We start from the raw sequence: 23782 nt of genomic DNA, 5'->3' as shown, positions 1-23782 counted from the left end.
CACTCTTCACGACCCCATTTTGTGTTTTTTTTTCTTTTGTAAAGATACTGGAGTGGTTTGCCATTTCCTTCTCCAGCTCATTTTACAAATGAGGAAACTGAGACAAATAGGGTTAAGTGACTTGCCCAGGGTCACACAGCTAGTAAGTGTCTGAGGCCAGATTTGAGCTCAGGTCTTCCTGACTCCAGGCCTGGTGCTTCATTCACTGCACCACGTAGTTGTTCATGCCTAGCATATACTAGGTGCTTAATAAATGCCTGCTTCCCCTAACCCCCTTTAGTCTACCCAATTATTATTATTGCCTTTGGCTCTCAAGGGTCTGTCTCAAGGCCCAGCATCACTTCCTCTTCTTGAGGTAACTGCCAAAAGACTGAGGTCTAGTCTGCTTCCTAAAAGAAGCCCATGAAGGAATTTCTGGAACCACTTCCTACCACAACAATGACTAATGATACAGAGCCATATAGAACTCCTTGAAATAGGAAGTTGACTAAATACAAAAGATATTGCAGTGGACAGCCATACACATATGGTTAATGCTCAATCAAGGACAGAAAATAGGAAAATCACAATTTCTTCCCATACTTAATAAAGAAAGCATCTACTCAAGCCACACATTTAAAAAGAATTAGTGCTTTTGTTTTTAAATTGGCCAAGTCAATTATTCTTGTCTTTTGAGAAGAACAGTGGCAGGGAAAACACTGGACTCATTAAATTTGACTTTAAAGTGGACTGCTGTTCTTCTATTTGCTTTTCATTTAAAGCCTTTGTCTGATTCTCTACAAATTCCTTCCATGCACTACAAGGGGGCCTTGAAGATTCACTCAATTCAACAAGCATTTATCAAACACTTAATATGGCAAGGCACCTGAGCCATATGAAAGGGTAAAGGTAATTTAGTGTGCTTGAAAGGAACACCAAAGATGGATTTCCAGGCATGGTTGAAAAACAAAAAAGAAAAACAGTCCCTGATTTCAGGAAACTCACATTCCATTGGGGCTGTGGGGAGGGTACATCATGTACATAGGTGAGTAAATATTAAATTATATACAAATGTCTAAAAAAGTAATTTCAAGGAGGAAAAAACAGAAACAAGAAGAGTGATTAGGAAAAGCCTTGGTTGCATATATATGTATATATCTTCCTGGTTGCATTCCAGGTATGGGTCTCATTACTACTTGTACCATGAGCATATTCTTTTGTCACTTCCTTTTCTGCTTACTTGCTAGGTCTGATGTGGGAAAGAGTCCTCAAGAGAGAAGGTTACTGAATCAGAAACTGAGAATTTCAGATCCATCTTAATGACAGTTTTAAAAGTGGATTTGTGTTTGTTGTAGAGGCTTTCCTTTTTTCTTCCATAAAGATAACTTTTTTTTTAGGCTTTGGGTCCATGACTGATGGGGACGAGAGCGGGGGGAAGAGGGAGAGGAAGAAGATAAGATACTTACTCTACACACCCTGCTAATAATAATAAGGTGCCAAGCTTCAAGCTTCCCTCTCAGCAACCACTTGGGTTAAGTCTAAGTTTATTGTCTAAGAGACACACCTTTCCTGAGGGCATGGGAGGTAATGACTTTGGTTTAAAAAAACTTAACTTGGTAATGAAAATAGTAATTTGCCACAGTCAATCATCTCAGGATCTCATAACAGACAAACAGGAGGTGGAAGATTTAGCAGTACAAATGTCAACACCTGTTTCTGAAAGAATCCTGGGAATGTGGTTTGAAGAAATCTTTGTAAGTTAAAAAAATGAACTGGCTGGTTATTATCCATTTAAGAAGGTATATGATCTTGAAAACTGAGTGTCAAACCTAAATGAATGCCCTTTTCTGGGTAGAAGGAGTAGGAGTGAAGTCTCTGAAAACAAACCACATCTTTTGAATATAGCTACATCCAACAGGACTGAATGAAATTTTCTAGTATTTCATTGAGCAAAACACCATCATAGCAAGATTCACTACCCAGAATCGTATGATAGCTGAATTTACAAAACTTGAACATCTTTTCTAGATTATGCAACATTCAAAAGGTATATTTAAAGGATTCTTCTATCTTTTCCTCTTTGAACTGAGCCCTCCCAACCTTGGAAGTCTGGATCTAGGCCTGGACTATGGCATTCCTTAATTGGGTGATCTCCAGAAGTCATGTAAGAGCACAGAGTTCTTCTTTCCTGTGCCAATAGGTGGAGGGACCAGATTTTCTAATCCCCAGATCAGGCCACATATACTGACAAATGGTATTCCTTTTGCAAAACTTGTTAAAAGTATATTTACTTTTATTGAAATTGGGATTGTCCTGGAAAATCTAGGCCATCATCTATGTAAACTCAAAGTTATCCATCAATAAGTATCTATGAAGCATCTACTATGTGCCAGGTAGTGTGCTAGGAGCTGAAGACACAAAAACAAAAACGAAATAATCCCTATTCTCAAGGTGCTAATTAGGGACACAGCAAAGACACAAATAAGCATACATAGAAAAAAATTAAAGAGAATTAGTACACACTACACACTAGCTAAAAACAAAGTCGTTTCAGAGTGAAGATGCAAGTATTTGGATGGATCAAGAATGGCTCCGTGTAGAAGGTGATGCTTGAGTTGCATCTTGGAAGAAAAGAATGATTTTATGAGTTAGAGATAAGGAGTGAGATGAGGAATCAATTAGGAGTACATTTCAAGTTTGAGGAATAGCCAGTGCAAAGTTACAAAGATGGGAGATGTGGTGTTGTGTATGAGGAACAAAAAGAAGGCCCCTTTGGCTGGATCATAGTGTGGCAGGGGGTTGTTATATTAAAAAACAAAGATTGGAAAGATAGATTGTGAAAGATTTTTAAAGGTAAACAGTAGAGGTAAAGATGCCTTATAGACAATGTTGAGCTATTGCTTGAGTGGAGGAGTAGTATAGTCAAATTCTTAAGGAAAATCAGTGTAGAGGACTGAGTGGAGAAGAGAGAGACTTGAGGTGGGGGGGTGCACTAGGAGGTTGTTGCAATAATCTAGGTGAAAGGAAATGAGAGGGCTTTACAGTATACAAATAGTGAGAAGACAATAGTCAGATGTGGGAGATGTTTAAGATGGAGAAATGGCAGGATTTAAAAACTGATTGGATATGTGATGGAATGTGAAGAGTTAAGGACAATGCCAAAGTTATGAACCTGGGAGACTAGAAAGATGGGGGTGTCTTAAACAGAAATAGTCAAGTTTGGAAGAGAGGAAGGATTTGTTAAAAATATGCTAGGTTTAATTTAATTTTGGATAAGTTGAATTCGAGATGTCTTGTAAACATCTAGTTTGAAATGTCTAATAGATAATTGATAATGCAGGAGTGATTCTCAGGAGAGAGACTGGGAGCTATATAGTTAGGTCTCTCAGTCATCTATATAGAGATTTTAATTAAACTTGAGGGAACTGATGAAGTTACTGGGAGAGAAGAGGAGAGGAGAAGAGAAAAGAGAAAGGAAAAGGAGAGAAGAAGAGGACAGAGAAGAGAAAAAAAAAGAAGAGAAGAAAAGGACAGAGAAGAGAAAAAAAAGAAGAGAAAGAAATAGAAAAGAAAGAAAAAAATACCAGAAGAGACTTTAGGGAATACCTATAATAGGGCATGATATAGATAAGGAGACAAAGATAAGGACAGATAAGTAAAAAGAACCAGAAGAGTGTAGTGTCTCAAAACCCAGAGAGGAGAGAGTATCTAGGAGGAGATGGTGGTCAACAGTGTCAAACACAGCACAAAGGTCAAAAAAGATGAAGACTCAGAAAAGACAATTGGACTTGTCAATTTTGATGGAAACTTTGGAGAGAGGAGTTTTAATTGATTGATGCAGTTGAATGCTAGATGGTTGAGGGTCAAGGAGTGAGGGTGAGGAGAGGAAGTGAATATACTGAGTGTAGACTTCTTTTTCTAGAACTTCTGATAAAAAAGGAAAGACATATAATAATAATAGCTTGAGAGGATATAAGGGTCTAATAAATATTTTTCAAGAATCGGGGAGTCTTGGGCATTTTTAAAGGCTGTAGGGGAGAAAAACTATAAGAGAGATGAAGGTTGAAGTTTTGAGATCAAGAGATGATTAAATTTGCAATCTATTGAAAAAGATGGGAGGACATGAAATTGAGAAGAGCTTGCATAGACATGTCGGCTTTGGCAATTTTAAGGTGTGCTTCATTATCAGTGATTGGGAGAAAATGGGGGATGATGTCAAGGGGTTTTGAGATGAAGAGAATGGGAGAGCAGAGCTCACATTGAATAGGACTCAGTTTTTTTCAGTAAATTAGGAAGAGAGGGTATAGGAGTTTATAGGAATGAAGAGAAGGTCTAGAATAGCTTCTGGGGTGAGGAGGGGAGTGAGATAGAGAATCAGTTAGGAAGGAATAAAAGGACTGCTGTGCTGTAGAGAGAGCCCTGCTGAACTCAGATGAATTTTAATGTTTCTACTTGTCAGGGTTTTGTGAATTCCTCTAGCTCAGAGATTCCCAAAGTGGGTGATACCAACCCCTGGGGGACACTGGACCAACCCAGAGGGGTGGTAGTAGCCTCAGGTGCAATTCGGGGGTGTTAAATAAAAATAAGGGGGCAGTGGAAGCATAAGGAAAAAAGAAAATAAGAAAATTTTGAAAAACCATTTGTATGTGTTTCATCTGTTGTGTAACAGAGTTAAAATCATAGTGATTATGATATTTGCCAAATAAACACATAAAATGCAATTTATAACCTATCAGTGGTCAAGTCCACTGACAGGTCTTAACAAGCAAGTATTGGCAGGAGACAGTGTCGTGCATTGTCAGGAAGTCCAACATACATCAGCAGGAATATGTGTGTGTAATAACTTGTTTATAATATGATGCTGTACAGTTCCACAACGAAATATGGCATCATCAAAATTTCAGTGCAGGAAAAAAACCCACAAATTTACAATAAATTATTAAATTTAAGATGTGTCACTTGTCATTTTTAATTTTTATTTTATTTTTTGATGTCATTTTTTTAAAAAGTTATTTTTTTAAATGATGCAAATTTCAAAAAACTGTTAAAGGGCTAAAGAAAGTAGATTTCCAGGGGGACACTGAGTAATTTTTGTTTTTTTTTTTAAGAGAGGCAGTAGGCCAAATAAGTTTGGGAACCTCTGCTCTAGCTCATATTCAACAATCCATGATTAGGAGAAAGTGGAGGAGGTGAAAAGTGAGCCTAATCCAGGATTGAGATTTGGCAAAAAAAAAAAAAAAATGAGTGGTACAGGACAAGGAAGAAAGATTCTAGAGTATAGGACAGTGTATAGTTGAAATGGCTAACTAGGGTAAAGATCAGAAAGGGAAGAAAAGCAAGTGAAGTCAGAGCAAGGCTAATGACCTGAGAAAGAACTGGGCAGTAGAGGTATTAGAGATTTCAACAAGAGATAGAATATGAGAAGTTTAGGTCAGGTAGAGCAATGGCAGGCTCTCTAATTGAAGAAGTAGAACCTTTGTGGGTAATGATGAAATCTAGTCTATAGCCATCCCTATGTTTGACTAAAGTAGAGGAGTAGGTCATGGAATTTAAGGAGGCTGAGGAATTAGGAGGTTAGGGAGTTTGCAAGAGTATCTGTATAAGTGTTAAAGATGTGGGTGAGAATTTCCTCAATATTTCTGAATATAGCTAATCTAATGCTAGAGATAACATAAGGAATTTCTAGTTAATTTTCCTGCCTGATTATTGATTAATGAGGTAGAAAAATCCCATTTTTCCTTGGGGAAAACAAAAATTCTTTTTGGAGTAGATTGTTATTTCCTTGGTGTACTTCCTGCTACCAAATGCTGATCTACAGCTGTTCTGGCACTTATAGTCTTAGCAGAGAGGTTAAGTGGCTTACCCAGTTCACATAGCCAGCATATGTCAGAGACAGCATTTGAATTCTGGTTTTCTTATCTTCGAGACCAGATCTCGCTCCACCACCACACACTGCTGCTTCCTTAAATGTATACTGCCATTGTATTATTCACGATTGCAAATATTCTGTTTACAGGTCTGGAAATGTACTTGTTTTGTTTTCTCCAAGAAAGTGGAGGGAGGGACAGGGCAGAGACATAGAAAAATTTCTATTTTTTAAGAAGAATTTTTAGGTTGTTTTGTTTTTTTTTCCAGATTTAATTTCTATGCTTTATTGTACTTACTGCACATAACAGCATATGATACATTTCGCTGGGGATACTTCCAAAGATTTCTATTTTTATTTTTTAAAGGTGAGGTTATTGAATACTCAGTGATAAAGAACATTCATGAGAACTCAACTAGGTATTTAGAGAAAATTACAACTAAATTTTGCTTAAAATACAAATATAAAATGAGACAAAATATCACTTTTTTTTCATCAAGTGGTGTCTAGGCACAACCATCTATGAACATCTATGCCCATGCTTATGGTATATATAGGTGGGGATTGTTCTGTTAATATGAGTTTTTTTATTTTAGAATTTTTTAAAATGTGCTGGAAGCTTATATGATGCCAAAATAGAGCGTGTAGACTTTACAACCTCTGTAGAAATAACCAGGAATAAGATTAACCAATGGATAGAGAATCAAACAAATGGTAAGTGTAAAAAATTTTTTTCAAAATACAATACTTGCCAAAGTTACATGTGAATGATAAGATCTGAATTAAACCAAGTAGTTTCTTTCATAGATAAGAGAAACCTCCTTCTTATCCATAGTAGTTAATGCTATCATTCAGCATCACTGAACTATTTTATGTGCCTTTCTTTGTTTCTCCAGTGCCTTGCAAATAGTAGGTGCTTATAAATGCATACTGATTGACTATATCTTCAGTGTGCTTCAGAATAAGGTTGATATGTGAATATCATTACCACTCATCTATACCATAACCAGAGAGTAATAATATAAAGTGGCTAACTCTCTAGTCACAAACCAGATCTCATGATTACCCACAAGGATTCTACTTCCTTAATTAGAGAGCCTGCCATTGCTCTACCTGACCTAAACTTCCTATAGTCTATCTCTTCCTATGTATTACCCCTCTTAAACCTATTCTTCCAACATGTTGAAACCTCTAATACCTCTACTGCCCAGTTCTTTCTCAGGCCATTAGCCTTGTTCTCACTTTGCTTGCTTTTCTTCCCTTTCCCATTTTGACCCTAGTTAGCCATTTCGACTCTACACTGTCCTCTGCTCAGGAATCTCTCCTCGTCTTCTATTATTCATCTTTTGCCTAATCTCAGCCCTGGATTAGTCCCATTTTCCACCTCCTCCACTTCCTCCTAATCATGGGCTGTTGAATATGGGCTAGAGGAATTCACTAAACCCTGATGACTGGAATCATCAAAATTCATCTGACTTTGACTGGGCTCTCTTTTTAACTCAGACTTGCACGAGACTCAAAGAGGTTAAGTGACTTGCTGAAAGTCACATCTTTGATAAATGTGAGAGCAGAAATGTGCACACCTGTGCTTCTGACTCCAACTCCAGCACCCTATCCACTATGACATTCTGGCTTGCTTACCCAAGGAAGAACCTGGAATTAATTTGTGATTGAGCATACGAGCTCAATTTCTTAGAGAAATGAAACCATGTATCAACCAAGAGATTATGCTCTTACAAAATATTCCTGGCTAAAATCACTTTTTTAAAAAAAACTTGAACAAAAAGAACTTGCATTTAAAAAATTTTACATTTAACAAATATCCCCCCAAAAGTACTTCCATATAAATTAAAACAGCAAAAGATAATTGTATATGAAACTGCAAATCTTGACTACGTACGGCTTCCTTTTAATCAGTCAATAAGCGTTTATTAAGCACTTATGTGCTAGAGTGCTAGAGATACAAAAAAAAAAAATCCAATAAAGACAGTTCCTGCTCTCAAGGAGATCACAGTCCAATGGTGGAGACAATGAGGGAGACAAGCAATATAGAATGTACTCACATATGTGTATATCATAAATTCAACTTTCTACTTTTAAAGATGTCCTGTTTGTCCTGTATCTGCTTCTCAACTGTTATCTAATAGTCATATTGTACAATTTTTAAAAGGGCCTTAATCTTGCATATTTCATAAAATTCAACAATTAGCCATGACAGAGATGTCTCGAGGAAGATGCCTCAGAAAAAATATCTTAAGAACTTTCTCTGGTAGGTTTTGTCTTTACTTAGAATATTTTCAATTTATTTGGAAGAGAAGACTGATTAGACATTCTGTACATTATCCTTTGCCCCCTTCTCTTCTCAAAGCTATTCATTCCTTTGATCAAGCAAGGTTTTTCTGCTTAATTTGGGCCCTCAGCAAAGTAAGCGTGTTTCTGTGGTTGAAACTGCAACAAGAAATATTGCATGTATTTCTTGAAAACAAATTTGTAAAGCACAAATATAAAATTGGCCTTGGAAAGAGAAGTGAAATGAATTACCTTTACTCTCCTTTGCCTCTTCTGGACATTAACTAGAATTTGGTCATTAGCTATGGGATAACTCAAATATACTGTCTTCACAAAAATAAGAGAGAGATAGGATACCAGCTTGTTGTTCTAGGAACCATCTGGTTGTCTCATAGCTAAAGACTAGAGTTCGTAGATACAAGGGTACTAGATTTTCAGTTCCTCACAACATATTTCTATGGTTTGATGGATCTATGATCTCACTCCTATGGGTACTCCCTTCAGTAATGTAGATCTCAACCCATCTATGTTTCCTCATTCTCTGTGACCCTTGTTCATATACTCCAGTAAAAACTCCATTGAAGGCTCACTAACTTAATAGAGGGCTTCCTCTAAATGTCTTCATATTGTGTGGGTACCTGTGGAACATGTGAGCTGTCCAGCAGCCATTACTGGCTTTCATTATATGGCCAATCCACATCTTTTTCCTGATTATATATCTCTTTGATGATATCTTTTACACCACTGCTACAGTGAAATTCTTTTTTGGCAATGAATTGGACCCAATGTATGCTTCTCCATTTCCCTTTAGATGACTCACACCATAATTCTTTGGAAAGGGTTATATTCCATGACTCATAGCCACACAACATCACTGGAAGATGATTGATACTAAATAGATGGGCCTTTATTTCAAGGAGTCACCCAAGGTCATTAAAAGTACCCTGCAATTTCTCAGATTTAGTGCAGCTCAACTTACCAATTCTGTATTTATGACTTTTCTTTTCTACTCATGCAAATACTAGTAATTGGTTTGTGTCTTGATAAGTATATGAATTTAGCATAGGCATTTAGGAAATTAATATTAGCCTGTAAGATCTTGTGGGTTAAGAGATTTGTCTTCTTGATCGTATCTTCTCCAACCTAGGCACACTGTTCAACACATAGCAGTGTCTTACAAATGTTTGTGGAATATATTGCCTCTTTGTGGTATGTTTGCTCTCCCTTACTACCTATCCATGAATCTAAAACCAATGAATACTACTGCTTGTATCTTTTATGTCTTCTTACAATGTTCCTTCTCTTGACTGAGTACTAGCAGGGACCTGGCAAGGACTGATTCCTGGTTTGGGACTCAATCCTGCCCTACTCCACCCTTTAGTCAGGTATCTTCCAGGCTTGGTCAGCCTATGACAAATGAGTTTAATAATAGTCTTTCTCCCTACCTCATAAAATGGCTCTGAAGTTCAAGAGATCAGATGTGTGAAATATCCTTGTAATGATAGACAACTATATAAATGTGACTCATTGCTTTTATTAAACTGTTTAATTCAGAATTTGAGATTGTGAACATTTCAGAAGGCTCCTGATAACCCAAGAAATATTTTCTCATCATTTTTTCAGCTATATGGAACCAAAATAGTAGTTGGAATGTCAGATATTGTAATGATCATGATCTGCACAAAGTTGGGGTTGGGAGGTCTTATTGAAAAGTTCTATTATCTTATTGAAAAAGTCTTGGCTTATTGAGCATTATCTTATTAAAAGAAATATGTTTATTTTTTCCCCCAATTTTTTCAAAAGGCAAAATCAAGAATATCTGTCCAGAAGGTAGCATTAGCTCATCATCAGTAATGTTGCTGGTGAATGCTGTGTACTTCAAAGGGAAATGGGATGGGGCATTCACTAAAAATGAAACTGTAACTTGCCGTTTCAAGTCCTCCAAGGTATGTGATTTCTATTACATGTATGATGCCTTTAGATATTTATCTTAGTGAAAAGCTATGATTATATAAGCACTGTGTTTGAATGGTCAGTGAAAACTCATGTTTTTTCTGCATTACCAAAATCAAGAAGCCATGTGTTTGTAGTGTCAAATTATACAACTTTCTACCTTATAATGTTCATTCATTTAATAAAAATTTACAAGTGATGGGAAGGAGGGAAAATAACTTCTTTCATTGAGAAATATTAAATTTTAAAAAACAAAGCAACAATAAAAAAACCCAAATTTATTGATCACTTACTCTGGATTGCCTGCAAGGTTCTGGGGCATTTGGGAGAAGAAATATTTAAACTTAGATTTTAACAAATACCCTTTTTCTAATTGAACTTATACTCTGTGTAGCAGAGAATGAAAACTAAAGTTCTTCAAGGCATTTGCTTATATTTAAAAGGAGTTCAAATATGGGATTATTATTTTTAAGAAAACAATTTACTTGAGGCAAATTGAAAATGTCTAGTTTAAGCGTTTGGATTTTCATACTACCTGGAAGTCTACATTTATAACTACATACAAATATCTTTTACTGTTCACTGTCTTATCGCCTCACTTTGGGTCTAATGAATTGCTAGGAAACAATTATTTTTAAAATAAAATTTAAATTGTGAACTTAATAATCAATAACAAGTACAATAACAAAAAAGACTGTATATGAAACTGAACTTCTGTAAATGAACAGTTTGTATTAATAATCCCCCCTTATATAATCAGGCATATTTCTTGCAGTGTGTTTGACAATGGAATATATAACATATATAAATAGAAAATGATATTTTCCCAATGTAGTCAGGTGTCTGTGAGGGTTTGGAGGTTTGGTCAAAGATGAAAAAGATTTGACTAGGAAATAAGAATTTTTTTTTTTACTGCAAAACATTAAGCTTAAAAACAAAGCAAAAATAAAGATCCCAAACATTTATTGATCATTTACTCTGGATTGACCACTGTACCAAGCTCTAGGGTGTCTGGGAAGAGAGATATTTAAACCTAGATTAGAAAATAATACCATTTCTCTAGTCAAAATTATATTTTGTGCAACAATGTTCCCTCTAGCTGACCCCCATCTTTGGAATGTGGGTGGTAATAGACTTTTCCAAATAATCTTTCTTTCTTCCCATTGAGCAGAACCTACTCTCTAGGCATCATCTTGAACTCTACCTCTGTAAAGATATTTATTCCTGTAGTGCATGAAGGAAATAGTGCTAATAAAATCATTTGTACTTGTTATTGACTAAGTTCACAATTAAAAAGAAATTTTAATTTAAAAAATTATTAATGTTTTCCTAGCAATACTTTGGATTCTATAGTGAAGTAATAGCAGATAACAATGCCAGTTAATTTATTTTTCACCTAAGGGTTGGGAGATTACTAGATTCAACTCTTGCCTGCTTTGAAACATTTATACAAAACATAATTTTAAAAATCGTTGTCAATATGATTCTCTCTCATTTGTCCCAGAAGCCTCCAATCAGGAGGTGGAGAGGAGGAAAAGGACTCATTTTGTCTTGCCATTCATACAGAAAAGGTCTATCTTCTCTCTCTTTATCTCCATTATTCTGCCTACCCCTTCACAAATAATGGATCATAAAACCAGGCACAATTAAGATCGATCATGTTAAGATAGGAAGTATGAACCAGATTTACAGAATCAGAAAACTTTGGAATAAATGTCTACTGTATCAAGTAGAAATAAGGAGAGAAGGAAGACAGCTACTTCCCCATTTGGAATTTATCCAAAGTCAATAAACATCGGTTGCTCATGCAGCATCTCCTTGGTGTTTTTGGCTCTCCCATCTTCCCACTGGAGGCAGAAAGGGCTCCAATGCCCAGAGCTCTAGCATCAGTTCCATAGCAACTGGGTCACTTTAACACCCAGTTTCTCAGTAATGAGTTCCTTTAGTAACTCATCTCAATAACTAGTTTCTCAATCAGTCTCTTGACTCACCACTATTCACCTTCTGTGCTAAAGTTCATCATCCTCCCGCTCCATTGTCTTGGTGCATATCTCCTCAAGGGAACAAGTCAAAAGATTCTGTTCATATCAGAAGAACTTCATCTCCCATCATGCCTTTCTCTATTTCAGAGAGGCCTCATGGGTTGCACCAATTATCATGTATTATCTATGTTTAGTTGTTAATGTTTTAGGCAGTTGCTTACTCACAAAGGATCCAAATAAGATCTCTTTACATAGGGTCACTTCTGGGATCACTAACACCTCAAGTACAATCAAGATCATTAGAGCTGATGAAAATTAAGTAGAGACATATAGTCTTATTTTAATTTTTCTTCTAAAAAGAACAAGTTAAGTGCTATTTCTTCATTTCTTCAAATTAGAAATTTTAAGAAACTTATGCAAGACCTATTAAAATGAAATGTTAATAAAGCTAATTTCCAAATAGTTTACTATATCCTTTTTTTTCTTTCTCTTCATTGACCTCTGAATACAGTTCACATTGAAATTTCCCTAAGACAATGTGATTGTATCTACCTAGACCTGTTGCAGTTTTAGGAATATTAACTATCTGGGAGGAATGAGGAGAAACCAGTGCACAGAGCCTGGTACACAGAGGGGAGCTAGGTCCTTCTCCTCATCTTCCTCCTCCTCCTCTTTTTCTTCTTCTTCTTCTTCTTCTTCCTCTTCTTCTTCTCTCTCTCTCTCGTTCTGTTTCTTCTTTTCCACATCTTCCTTCTGTGCTGTCTCCAAGCAGCATGAACCACTCTCTCCCATTTTTTAAAAAAAAACAAACAAAAAACCCCTTTCTCTTAACTCTATCACCCCCTCAAACTTTCTTCATATGTCTCTTCTCCCTTTCATAATCAAACTCCTAGGGAAAAAACACACCTGTCTACATTCCTTGACTTCATTTCTTCACTTTCAACTCAGTTCTAAACTCTTTATAATCTGGCTTCCAATCCTACCAGTACAGTGAAACTTCCCTTTCCAAGGTCACCAACAATCTCTTAATTGCTAAATTCAGTCATCTTAGTAGTCATTCTAGCCTATCTTTATATACCAAGTTCACAGTACTCCTCACATACTTGGCATTCCAGCCAAGCTGCCTTGTTTCCTTTGTTCCCTGTATATGACATTCCATGTCTTGCCTCTGTCCTTTTGTGTAGGCTGTCCTTCATACCCAGAATACTCCTTCCTCCTCCAGAAGGAAGTGTCCTTCTCTTGGAACTCCTAGCTCCCTTCTAGGCTTCTGTCAAATGAATAGGCACAATAGACCTTTCCTGATTATCCCAGCTTTTAGGGCCACCCCCTCCAATTATTTTGGTTTTATTTTATTTATGTTTTGTATTGGCTTAATTGTCTACACGTTTTTTCTTCCAAGTAGAACATTGATGTTGAAACAGTGGGAATCATTGTTTTTTTCTTTGTATGTCTAATGCACCTACCACAATCTCTGATGCACATAGACATTTAATAAATGCTTGTCAAATTCAAGTGAATCAGAACTAGTGATACAAGATGACACTTTTATTTCTTTATTACATAGTCATTTTACGGCAGATGTCCCTTAAGGATTACAAACTGAACAAATATTTCAGAGTCGTTCCAACTATATTCTGGCAAGAATAAGAACAAAAAGGAGTATAAGTTTCAACTATGTTCTTTGTGCTTTTTTTACAGTGCCCTGGGAAAACAGTCAACCTCATGCATCAAGAACGCAAGTTTAACATGACTATCATTAGCGACCCCGATATGCAGGTCCTTGAGCTCAAATATGTTGGTGGAATAAGCATGTACATACTACTACCTGAAAATAGTCTCTCAGAGGTAAGCTATGCTGAATATGGAACATACAAGGAAAATTTGTTAGTAATGACTTCTTTGGGGACACAATCAATTGTTTTCATTTAGAAACAATTATATGTGTCTAAAATTGGAAAGGATCTCAGAGACCATTGACTCTAATCTCCTCTTAAAGATGAAGAAATTGTGGTCCAGAGATATGAATTAACTTGTTCAGGATGACATAGGGAGTGTCAGAGGCAGGATTTGAACCCAACCCTTTTGACTTCTTAGCTGATGTGCTAGATACTATTGGTTCTCTAGATTTTTGATTTTCTGACCATTTTACTACTAGAACAACAGTGAAGACTACAAAAACATTTTGTTTATGTGGGTTAGGGCTATTGATATTTAACAAATTAGAAATCATGATACCTTAGTATTATTATAAAAATAGTTTTGACTTTGTGGAATCGCTGAAAAGGTCTTGGGGACCCCAGTGGTTCACAGGATACTTTGAGAACTGCTATTTCATAATATGATTCCTACTTAGGCCTCTGATTTTCAAACTTTGGGATGTAGGTACTGTCTATGCAAAAATCACTGTATTGTGAAGTGTTCCATTTTTATCCAGTTCCATTTTAATAACTAGGCACAAACAAATAAGAAATGGAGGTAAAGGTGAAATTGCTAAGTTTGTGGTCATACTAAGAGTAGTTCACATTTAGGTAGTGGTCCCCAGTTTGAAAAGTGATTTTTCCATAACAATAGAATGCAGTAGTTAGTGCAAGTATTTTTTTTTTCTTTCCTTTTTAGATAGGTACAAGAGAGGTTTAGAGAGTTATCAGCATCTATGCAGCTAGTAAGTAACAAAGCTGGTGCTCAAACCCAGATCTGCTCTATCTTCGGGCTCCAAGTTGATTAGTCTATCTATTCTACTTCTTAATTAAGGAGGAATGGAAATATTTGAAAAGTATTGTGTCACTATTATGATGGTCTCAATAATATACTTTGAACATTTATTTTATATGTGTTGTGTGTATATGTGTACACGTTTGAATTTTTACTTTATACATATCCAGGTCTCAATTATCTGCATTCATGGAGTCAGAAACTGTCACAGTTAAGCCAGAATAGCAGACAGTCCAGAAGATATTTATTTTTGGTCTTGGATTCATCAAATGATTTGATTCCATCAGTAACATCAGATTTATTTAATATTAAAATCCTCCTTGTTTCTTAATATGATTTTTTATCTTTTTCATTTCAGACTTAAATACATAATGCAAAAAGAAAAAAACATATTATAAGCTTAAATATTGAAACTTAAATATAAAAAAAGAAAAAAACACATCATGTGCACAGCAGAATGTAAGAGAGGATTCAAAATATATAGCATTAAATTTCTATTTCAAGAAAGCCTATATAATAAATACTATGCATTGTGTTGAGAGCTGTCTGTCTTTGCTTCCTTGTAGGGTTTCTTTTGTTCTCTGCTGTGCACTTTTTATTTTGTTCTTTCCTCCCCTCTCCTCCCCCAGGCTATAATTAAACACGGATATATTTATATATAGATATAGACATATACATACGTATATACATATATACACATAAATACATACATACATATATAAACATATACTTTCCCTAACAGATTCTACTCCTAATCTTTTTTTATGTTTATATGTATCTCTTATTTCTTATCCCTCCTGACTCCTCTACGTTACTTCTACCTATTACTTTGCCTTCTAATTACTTAACCTACAACCCCTCCAAGGATCCCTCCCTTATTCTCCCTCTTTTTTAAATTTTTTTTTTATATTTTTAGGCAATTGGGATTAAGTGACTTGCCCAGGGTCACACAGCTAGTACGTGTCAAGTGTTTGGTCTAAAGCCGAATTTGAACACAGGTCCTCCTGACTTCAGGGTCAGTGCTCTCTATCTACTGCACCACCTAGCTGCGCCTATTCTCCCTCTTAATATGATTTTTATAGAACCTAACATTAGGGGCAGCTTGGTGGCACAGTGGATAAAGCACTAGGATAAAGTACTAGCACTGAGTTCAAGTCTGGCCTCAGACACTAGTTATGTGACCCTGGGCAAGTCACTTAACCCTGTTTACCTCAGTTTCCTCATCTGTAAAATGAGCTGGAGGAAGAAATGGCAAACCACTCTAATATCTTTGCCAAGAAACTCCCAAATGGGGTTATAAAGAGTCATACATGACTGAACAAAACATTAGTCTCAGACTGTTAAGATTCTTCTCCATCCCTGAAAAGCATAAATTCATGAAGGAGAGGTGATCTCAAAGTATGCCAAATGATGGGAAAAGCAAGCCTAGAGTCATAGGATCATAGACCTGGAATGAGAAGGGACCTAAGAGGCCCGCTTTTCCAACTCCATCATTGTTTTCTTTTTTTTTTTTTTTTACAAATGAGGAAACTGAAGCCCAGAGCGTTTAAATGATATAAGTGTGGTGGGGAACATCAGAGGCAGAATTCCCATAGGATGATAGATCTGATACTGGAAGGACTCTCAGAGGCCTACCAGTCCAATCCTATCATTATATAAATGAGAAAACTGAGGCCCACAGGGGTCAGGTGACTTGACCAAGGTTCCAGAGGTAGTAAGCATCAGAGGGATGATTTAAACCTAGAACCACTGACTTGAGAATCAACATACTTCCGACTGTTTTATGCTTCCCATAAAAGTTGTTGTGGATTCTTCACAAAGTGGATAATCCACACAACAGAAAATCAAAAGTCAAAGAGAATCACGGAAGGAAGATCAGATTCGAACTGTGTCTTTGCTGTGTGCAACCTCTGTGACCTTGGGCAAGTAATTTAATCTTCTGGAGCCTCATTATCTTCATAAGTGAAATACAGATATTTAGCTCAAATAATTGTGAGAAAAATGCTTTATGTACCTTATGCTATATAAATATGAGCTACTATTATTAAAAGGTGCAGCTCAGCGGCACAATGAACAGAATGCAAGGTCAGAAGTCACGAAGACTCACCTTCCTGATTTCAAATCTGGCCTCAGACACTTACTAGCTGTGTGACCCTGGGCAAGTCATTTAACCCTCTTTGCTTCAGTTTCCTCATGTATAAAATGAGCTGGAGAAGGAAATAACACTCAGTATCTTTGCCAAGAAAACCGCAAATAGGTCCCGGAGACTCAGACGCGACTGAAAAGACTGAACAACAACAATTATTATTAAAATGTAGACTGCACGTGGTCACATAAATATTACTTCTTTGATATGAAATCTAGTAAAATGCAAGGACTATAAAATTCCATTAAGAAACAATATTATAAGTAATGTATGTATGCACTATTTGATTAAAATGTATGTGGAAAAATTAACACAAATATTCTTCCTCCTCTATACCTGGCAAAAATTGTAAACATCTTCAATTATCCTGAGGATGATAGCTTTTGTTTTTAAATTATCCCAGCCTTTTGCTTCTCCTCCTGCCCTTCCCAGGTTTGGGCTATATTTCTTCCTGTGGCTGGACTAGGGAGAGAAAAGGAGGTGAAATTCTTGTGTCAGTTTTACTGTATGGTAGTAAAATAAAATTTCTGGAGCAGGAGACTGGGGGAGCCCCTGCTTTTGCTCACATACGGTCCCCTTCCCCCTATCTCAGACACACATTTTATAGCTAAGTCTCAGAGAAGCTAAGCGACTTACCCATAGGTGTGAAGGACACAGTCACTGAATGTCAAAGGCAGGATTTAAACCCATCTTTTCCTGCCTTCAAATCTAGCACTTAGCTCATCATATGGCATTGCTTTAGATATGGATTCTTTAGGGCTTTACATACCAGCTTCTCTCTCATAGGTCAAAATTTTCTTGAAAATGACCAGTCCCTTGTCTGTCCTGAATCCTATCACTCTAGAAATACTTGTTAGTGCTTTAAGTCACAGTGGGGACTATGTCTTGAAATCGGTTGTTTTGTACAGTACCTAATTTAAATGGCCTGTGAACTCTCCCCAGGTTGAAAATAAACTGACTTATCAGAATTTAATGAACTGGACCAACCCCAAAAGAATGAAGTTGCAGTCTGTGGAAGTATTTGTTCCTCGTATCAGGATTGAAGAAACTTACCAAATCAAGAGACATTTAAAAGCTCTGGGAATGACGTATGCCTTTGATGAATCAAAAGCAGATCTTTCTGGAATTGCCTCAGGAGGACGTTTATATTTATCAAAAACACTGCACAAATCCTACATAGACATTACTGAAGATGGCACCGAGGCAGCATCTGCCACTGGAAGTGTCACTGCAGAAAAGCAACTCCCAAAATCTACTTTATTTAGGGCTGATCATCCATTCCTGTTTATCATCAGGAAGAATGACATCATTTTGTTTGCTGGAAAAGTCTTATGCCCTTGAAATCTAGGGGATGGACAGTGTGTGTGCTTGTGTGTGTGTGTGTGTGTGTGGTGACTTCCTGCTTAAATTGTCCCTGGTTCATGAGGGAACAAGCATAAATGGATAGAATTACAATCACATGAAGGGGCCCAGTATTGACCTTATATTAACTTTTCTCCTAACATTAGTTTCCTCATTTAAAGAAAAAAAGGATTGGCAAGCACACAAACTAACTGATTCACTACTGCCCAACACACTTTCTGATGCATCCATTTCATTGATAGCCTCACTAACGGCTACCATTTTCCTTACCTCCATTCATGTCTGTGCACTGCATCTCTCTAGCCTCTCAAAATGGATTATGTATCAGCATAATGGGAATGTTCAAAGCAAATTTCTAGGCAGTAAAGGAGAAGCTACATTCCTTAAGTTATTTTCCTAAACTTTGCACGTGCCACAGGCATTCTAATTGGATTATAAATATTCTAGAAACCAATGCATATGACTTTAAATAAGTCTAAAGGATTTTTATTTTGCTAACTTGAGATGCCAGAATTCCTTTAACATAGCTAAATCTCTCTAACATAGCTACTCTAGTTCATAGTTCTAAAGTGTAATTTAGAATTTACCAGATTCTAGCTTTTTTTAAAAAAAATGGGAACAAAAAGAAATCCCTATACATAAATATATTTTAAGTGATGGCTCTCTGTCTCTTCCTACTAGGTGAAACATGTGGAGGACTTAACTTGTGTATATTCTTTTGTTTTCTTTTTTCCTTGTATTCATGTTCATTAATTAAATCTTGTTACTTCTTTTGTTTCATTCAGTATATTGCTAGTTGATATTTTCAAAATGTCTTGTTTGATATATTCTCTAGTTAATAAGATTTTGCTTCATTTATCAGAATAAAGAATGATTGGACCCTCTCGACTGGGTGAAAGGGTAAAAGTATTTCATGGGATAAACTTGTTTTCTGAATTTTCATAGAATCATAAATGTCCCAGTGGTAAGGGACCACTGGACCATCTAATCCAACTGGTACTGGACCCAGAATTGTCTCTGCAACATCCCTATGAAGTATCTAACCAGCTGTTGCTTAAAGATTTCTAAGTGGAGAGAACCCCACTATACCCTGAGGCAGCCAATTCCACCTTCTCTTGCTTTTGTTAGCACATTTTTTCCTCACACTGAATTCATATGTGCTACTCTACAACCACCACCTTCTCCTTCAGGTTTTATACTCTGGGGCTGAGCAAATTAAACTGCCTTCCACAAGACTATAGTCCTTCAAATACTTGAAGGGAGTTATTATGTCCCTGCTAAATTTTCTCTTCTCAAGACTAAATATCTGTAGTTCCTACAAACAATTTTTAGGTAGCACTAGTTCGTGACCTTTTGAAATCCTTATCACCCTATGATACATGATTTTCAGTTCATCATTGTCCTTCCTAAGATGAGGTGGCCAGAACTGAACACAATATTCTAGATGGGACATGACCAGGGCAGAGTATGCCAGAACTTTCATCTCTGTCATTATGGAAATTATTCCTCTCAGTGGAGCCTAAGATTGTTTTAGTTTGTATGGCATGTCACACTTTTGATTCATATTGTGCCTGAATTCCACTAAAATTCACAGAATGTTTTGAAACAAATTAGCCATGCTTTCCTCACCTTATACTCATAAAGCTAATTTTTTAAATCCAAGTGCAGGACTTGACTTCTATATCTATTGAATTTCATCTTATTGGATATAGCCCAATGTTCTAATCTGTCCAGACTTTTTGACATCTAACATATAAGCTATCCATTACAGATTTCTATCATCTGCACACGTTATAAATGTGCTATGTTTTCATTCAAGTCATTGAGGAAATAAGCCAAACAGTATAGTGGGTAAACGACATTCTTGAGATTACTTAAGTAAAGACTTCCCTCCATGTTGACATCAAACCATTATTGACTTCCCCATTCTGGTTCCAGGGTAAGCAAACATTGAAAATGAAAAGCATAACTTCTTCTGATATGAAAATATAATCTGGTTTAATTATATCAGGAGTTGATCACAACTCATTGCATATTTTAGCATATTTTTTTAAAGAGAATTGTGTAGGCTGATTGAATTTTTTAAAAATTTGAGTACTGATGGACTTTTTCAGTTGTTTCTAAATTAACTATAATAGCCCACAGTATTTATTTAAAGTAGACATCAGTACAAAAATTAATTTATGAATTACTGGAAAGAGGTTTGATCCTATATTTAATTAAATGTAAAGTAATATTATATCAAGTTTTTACATCATACATATTGATTGTTGGGGCAGCTAGGTGGTACTGTAGATAGGGCACTGGTCCTGGAGTTAGGAAGGCCTGAGGTCAAAACCAGCTTCAGATACTTATTAGCTGTGTGACCCTGGGCAAGTTACTTAACCTGTTTGCCTCAATTTCCTTATCTATAAAATGAATTAGAGAAGGAAACGGCAAACCACTCCAGTATCTTTGGCCAAATAGGGTCACAAAGAGTCAGACGCAACTGAAAAGACAGAACAACAACAACAACAGTGATTATTGATGGGAAAAGAACCAGAGAAATCACAGATACTCATAATTATTAGTTATATAGTAAAAGTGTCCCTATAGTAAAAGTAAACATGTGATATTTTATCATTTGAGAGGAGTCAAAAGATACTATCATCTTTCCAGCCTCAAACATCTAACCATCAGCCACCCACATTGCAGAATTTCTAGGATTCTTTCAATGTCCTTTAAGGAGCTATGTGTTTTACCTAGGTTGAGGGCCCTTAGAAGAGTTAACAATTAATAGGGATTGGGTTTTTTTTTTATTACTCAACAACCATTTGACACCCAATAAAACAAGATCCTGAGGGATTTGGAGACAATAAACTTTTGTTGTGGGAGAGGTCAGCAAATGCAATGTTCAGTGCCAAATCATACTCAACAAATTCAATAAACTTTTAGAAAAGCACTTACAATGTTCAAAGTACTATGCTAAGTACCAGACAGTTGGTGAACTCAGGTAGTTTTAGACCCCATTAGCACAAAGAGGGAAGCAGGGCAATTGATCTGTGGAAGAAGCAATAGAACCCTTGTAATCAGGGCTTCTGAGGAGGGGCACCAATTTATTTCCCATGCTAGGCATAAACTAGAGGGACTTCACTGTTGGCATTTCAGACAAGTCTTCTTGATAACTCTTACATTGTAGAACATTACAGTAGTGGAGGAAGGAAGGAGGCAGGGAAGTATGCAGTCAAGGAGCTAGTCATGTGATCCAAGTATTCTTGGGTGTTTTTCTCCCAGTATCAGTGGGTACACTGTCCCTGAGCTGAGTGTGTTCCTGGTGATTCCTGCCATCAAAGTGTTGCCGCTGCACTTCTTAAAGTCTGAGGATACCTCAAAAGGACGTAAAGTCAGCAATAGTTACTTGCATGAAAACCCCTGTGAATCATTCTCTCATCTCCAGGGCATCTCTATCACCGATCAATGTCTTCTGACAGTTAAAGGCTGTAGGAATCAATGATCACTAAAAAAAAGTGTAATTTTGTCAAGAATGAGTCATGCTAGACTAATCTCAATTCTTTTCTTGATAGAGTAGATCAGGGGAAGCTGCTAGACACAACAGACAGCAATATTGCAAAGCAAAGAGATGCATTCAACAAAGTCTGTCATGCTATTCTTGCGGATGAGTTTAATAGACACAGTCCAGACAATGCAATTAGGCAGATTTGGAATTAGTTGAATAACTGGACCCAAAAAACCAGTTGTTAATGGGTCAATGTCAACATGGAGGGAATGTTCTAGTGAAGTGCCCCAGGGATGTTTCCCTGGCTCTTCACTATCCAATATCTTTATAGCGATTTGTGTGAAGTCATAGATGGCTTGTTTGTCAAATTTTCAACTGATATGAAGCTAAGCAGGATAGTGAATATTTTAGATTGCAAAATCAAGATTAAAAAAAAGCATTTCAGTGTAGAGAGAGGTATTGATTACAATATAATGAAATTGAATAGAGATAAAGGTAAAGTTTTATTTCAGTAATTTTTTTTCAGTCACATCTGACTCTTCATGACCCCATTTGGGATTTTCTTAGCAAAGCTACTGGGTTGGTTTGCCATTTCCTTCTCCAGCTCATTTTTGCAGATGAGGAAACTGAGACCAAAAGGGTTAAGTGACTTGCCCAGGGTCACACAGCTAGCAAGTATCTAAGGCCAGATTTGAACTTAGGAAGATAAATCTTCCTGACTCCAGGCCTGGTGCTCCATCTACTGCACCACCTAGCTGCCCAAAGTTTTATACTTGTGTTAAAAAACAAAACAAAACAGAACAAAAAACTTACCATCTTAATTATATGTCAGGGAAGATGTGGCTAGACCATAGTTAACATGAAACAAAATATGGAATGGACTGACAGCTCAATATGAGTGAATTACATGCTGTAACAGTCACAAAAGCTAATGTGATCATTAACTACATTTGAAAGACTGGTACCATGAAGGACTGAGCTCTGTCAATAGATGCAGTGCATTGACCCATACTCAACCAAGTAGGATGAAAATTTTTATTTTAAAGTAAAATGATGATATATTCTTGGAACAATAAAGCATATGTATAGAGAAATTATAATAACATAAAAATTATTGTGTAAATTGATGTAAATGAAGGATCTAGTCCTTCTTTGCAAAGAGAAGAGTGGTATTGAGCAAAAGGGATATAGAAAGTTCTGCCATATTTGACCTCTGTCAGGTCACATCTGGAGTATTGCATTCAGATCTGGGTACCACGTTTTATTTTTATTTATTTATCTTTTTTGGTGAGGCAATTGGGGTTAAGTAACTTGCCCAGAGTCACACAGCTAGTGAGTGTTATGCGTCTGAGGCTGGATTTGAACTCAGGTCCTCCTGACTGCAGAGCCAGTACTCTATCCACTGTGTCACCAAGCTGCCGCTGGGTACCACATTTTTAAGAAGAAAGACAAAATGGAGTGAATTAGAAGAGGAGCTGGGTATATTAGCCTGCAGGAGAGAGGATTTAGGGATGTGGGATGTTAGATAGGGCCATGACAGTCGTCTTTAAGTATTTGAAGATTTGTCATATGTAAGAGGGAGCTAAGTGGCATAGTAGATGGAGTGCTAGAGCTAGACTCAGGAGGGCCTGAGTTCAAATCCAGCCTCAGTCTAGCTGCATGACCATCGCAATTTAGGCAACCTCTCTAGGCCAGAGTCTCCTCATCTATAAAATGGGGGTGGTAATAGTACCTACTTCTGAGAGTTTTTGTGAGGAACAAAAGAAACATTTCAAGGTACATTGCAGACCTTAATGAGCTGTATAAATGTGGGCTATTATTACTATTAAGAGGGACAAGATGTGTTCTCTGGTTACAGAAATCCAAACTAGGAATAATGGGTACAAGTTTCACGCTTCGGAGAGGCATGTTTTGACTTCATGGAAAGCGAATCTTTTCTTTTTTTTTTTTTTTAATACTTCCTTAGAGTTGTCCAAAAGTAGATGGATTGTTTCCAG

General features: G+C 36.6%; 1 protein-coding gene across 2 annotated transcripts in view; it reads left to right on the top strand.

The window, feature by feature from the left end:
- Window positions 1–19069, top strand: part of SERPINB7 (serpin family B member 7) — a 36884-nt gene extending 17815 nt beyond the window's left edge. For both annotated transcript variants that reach the window (XM_027869041.1, XM_027869042.1), the window contains exons 5-8: window positions 6442–6559; window positions 9938–10080; window positions 13768–13914; window positions 17870–19069. In XM_027869041.1, coding sequence (XP_027724842.1) covers window positions 6442–6559; window positions 9938–10080; window positions 13768–13914; window positions 17870–18268 — 807 coding nt within the window. In that variant the 3' untranslated portion in view covers window positions 18269–19069. The remainder of the gene's footprint in view (window positions 1–6441; window positions 6560–9937; window positions 10081–13767; window positions 13915–17869) is intronic.
- The last annotated feature ends 4713 nt before the right edge of the window (window positions 19070–23782 follow it).

Source organism: Vombatus ursinus, unplaced genomic scaffold (genome assembly GCF_900497805.2).
Source record: "Vombatus ursinus unplaced genomic scaffold, bare-nosed wombat genome assembly UNPS02014791.1, whole genome shotgun sequence".
NCBI lineage: Eukaryota > Metazoa > Chordata > Mammalia > Diprotodontia > Vombatidae > Vombatus > Vombatus ursinus.
Note: the sequence above shows the minus strand (reverse complement) of the source record. Positions and strands in the feature narration are given on the sequence as shown.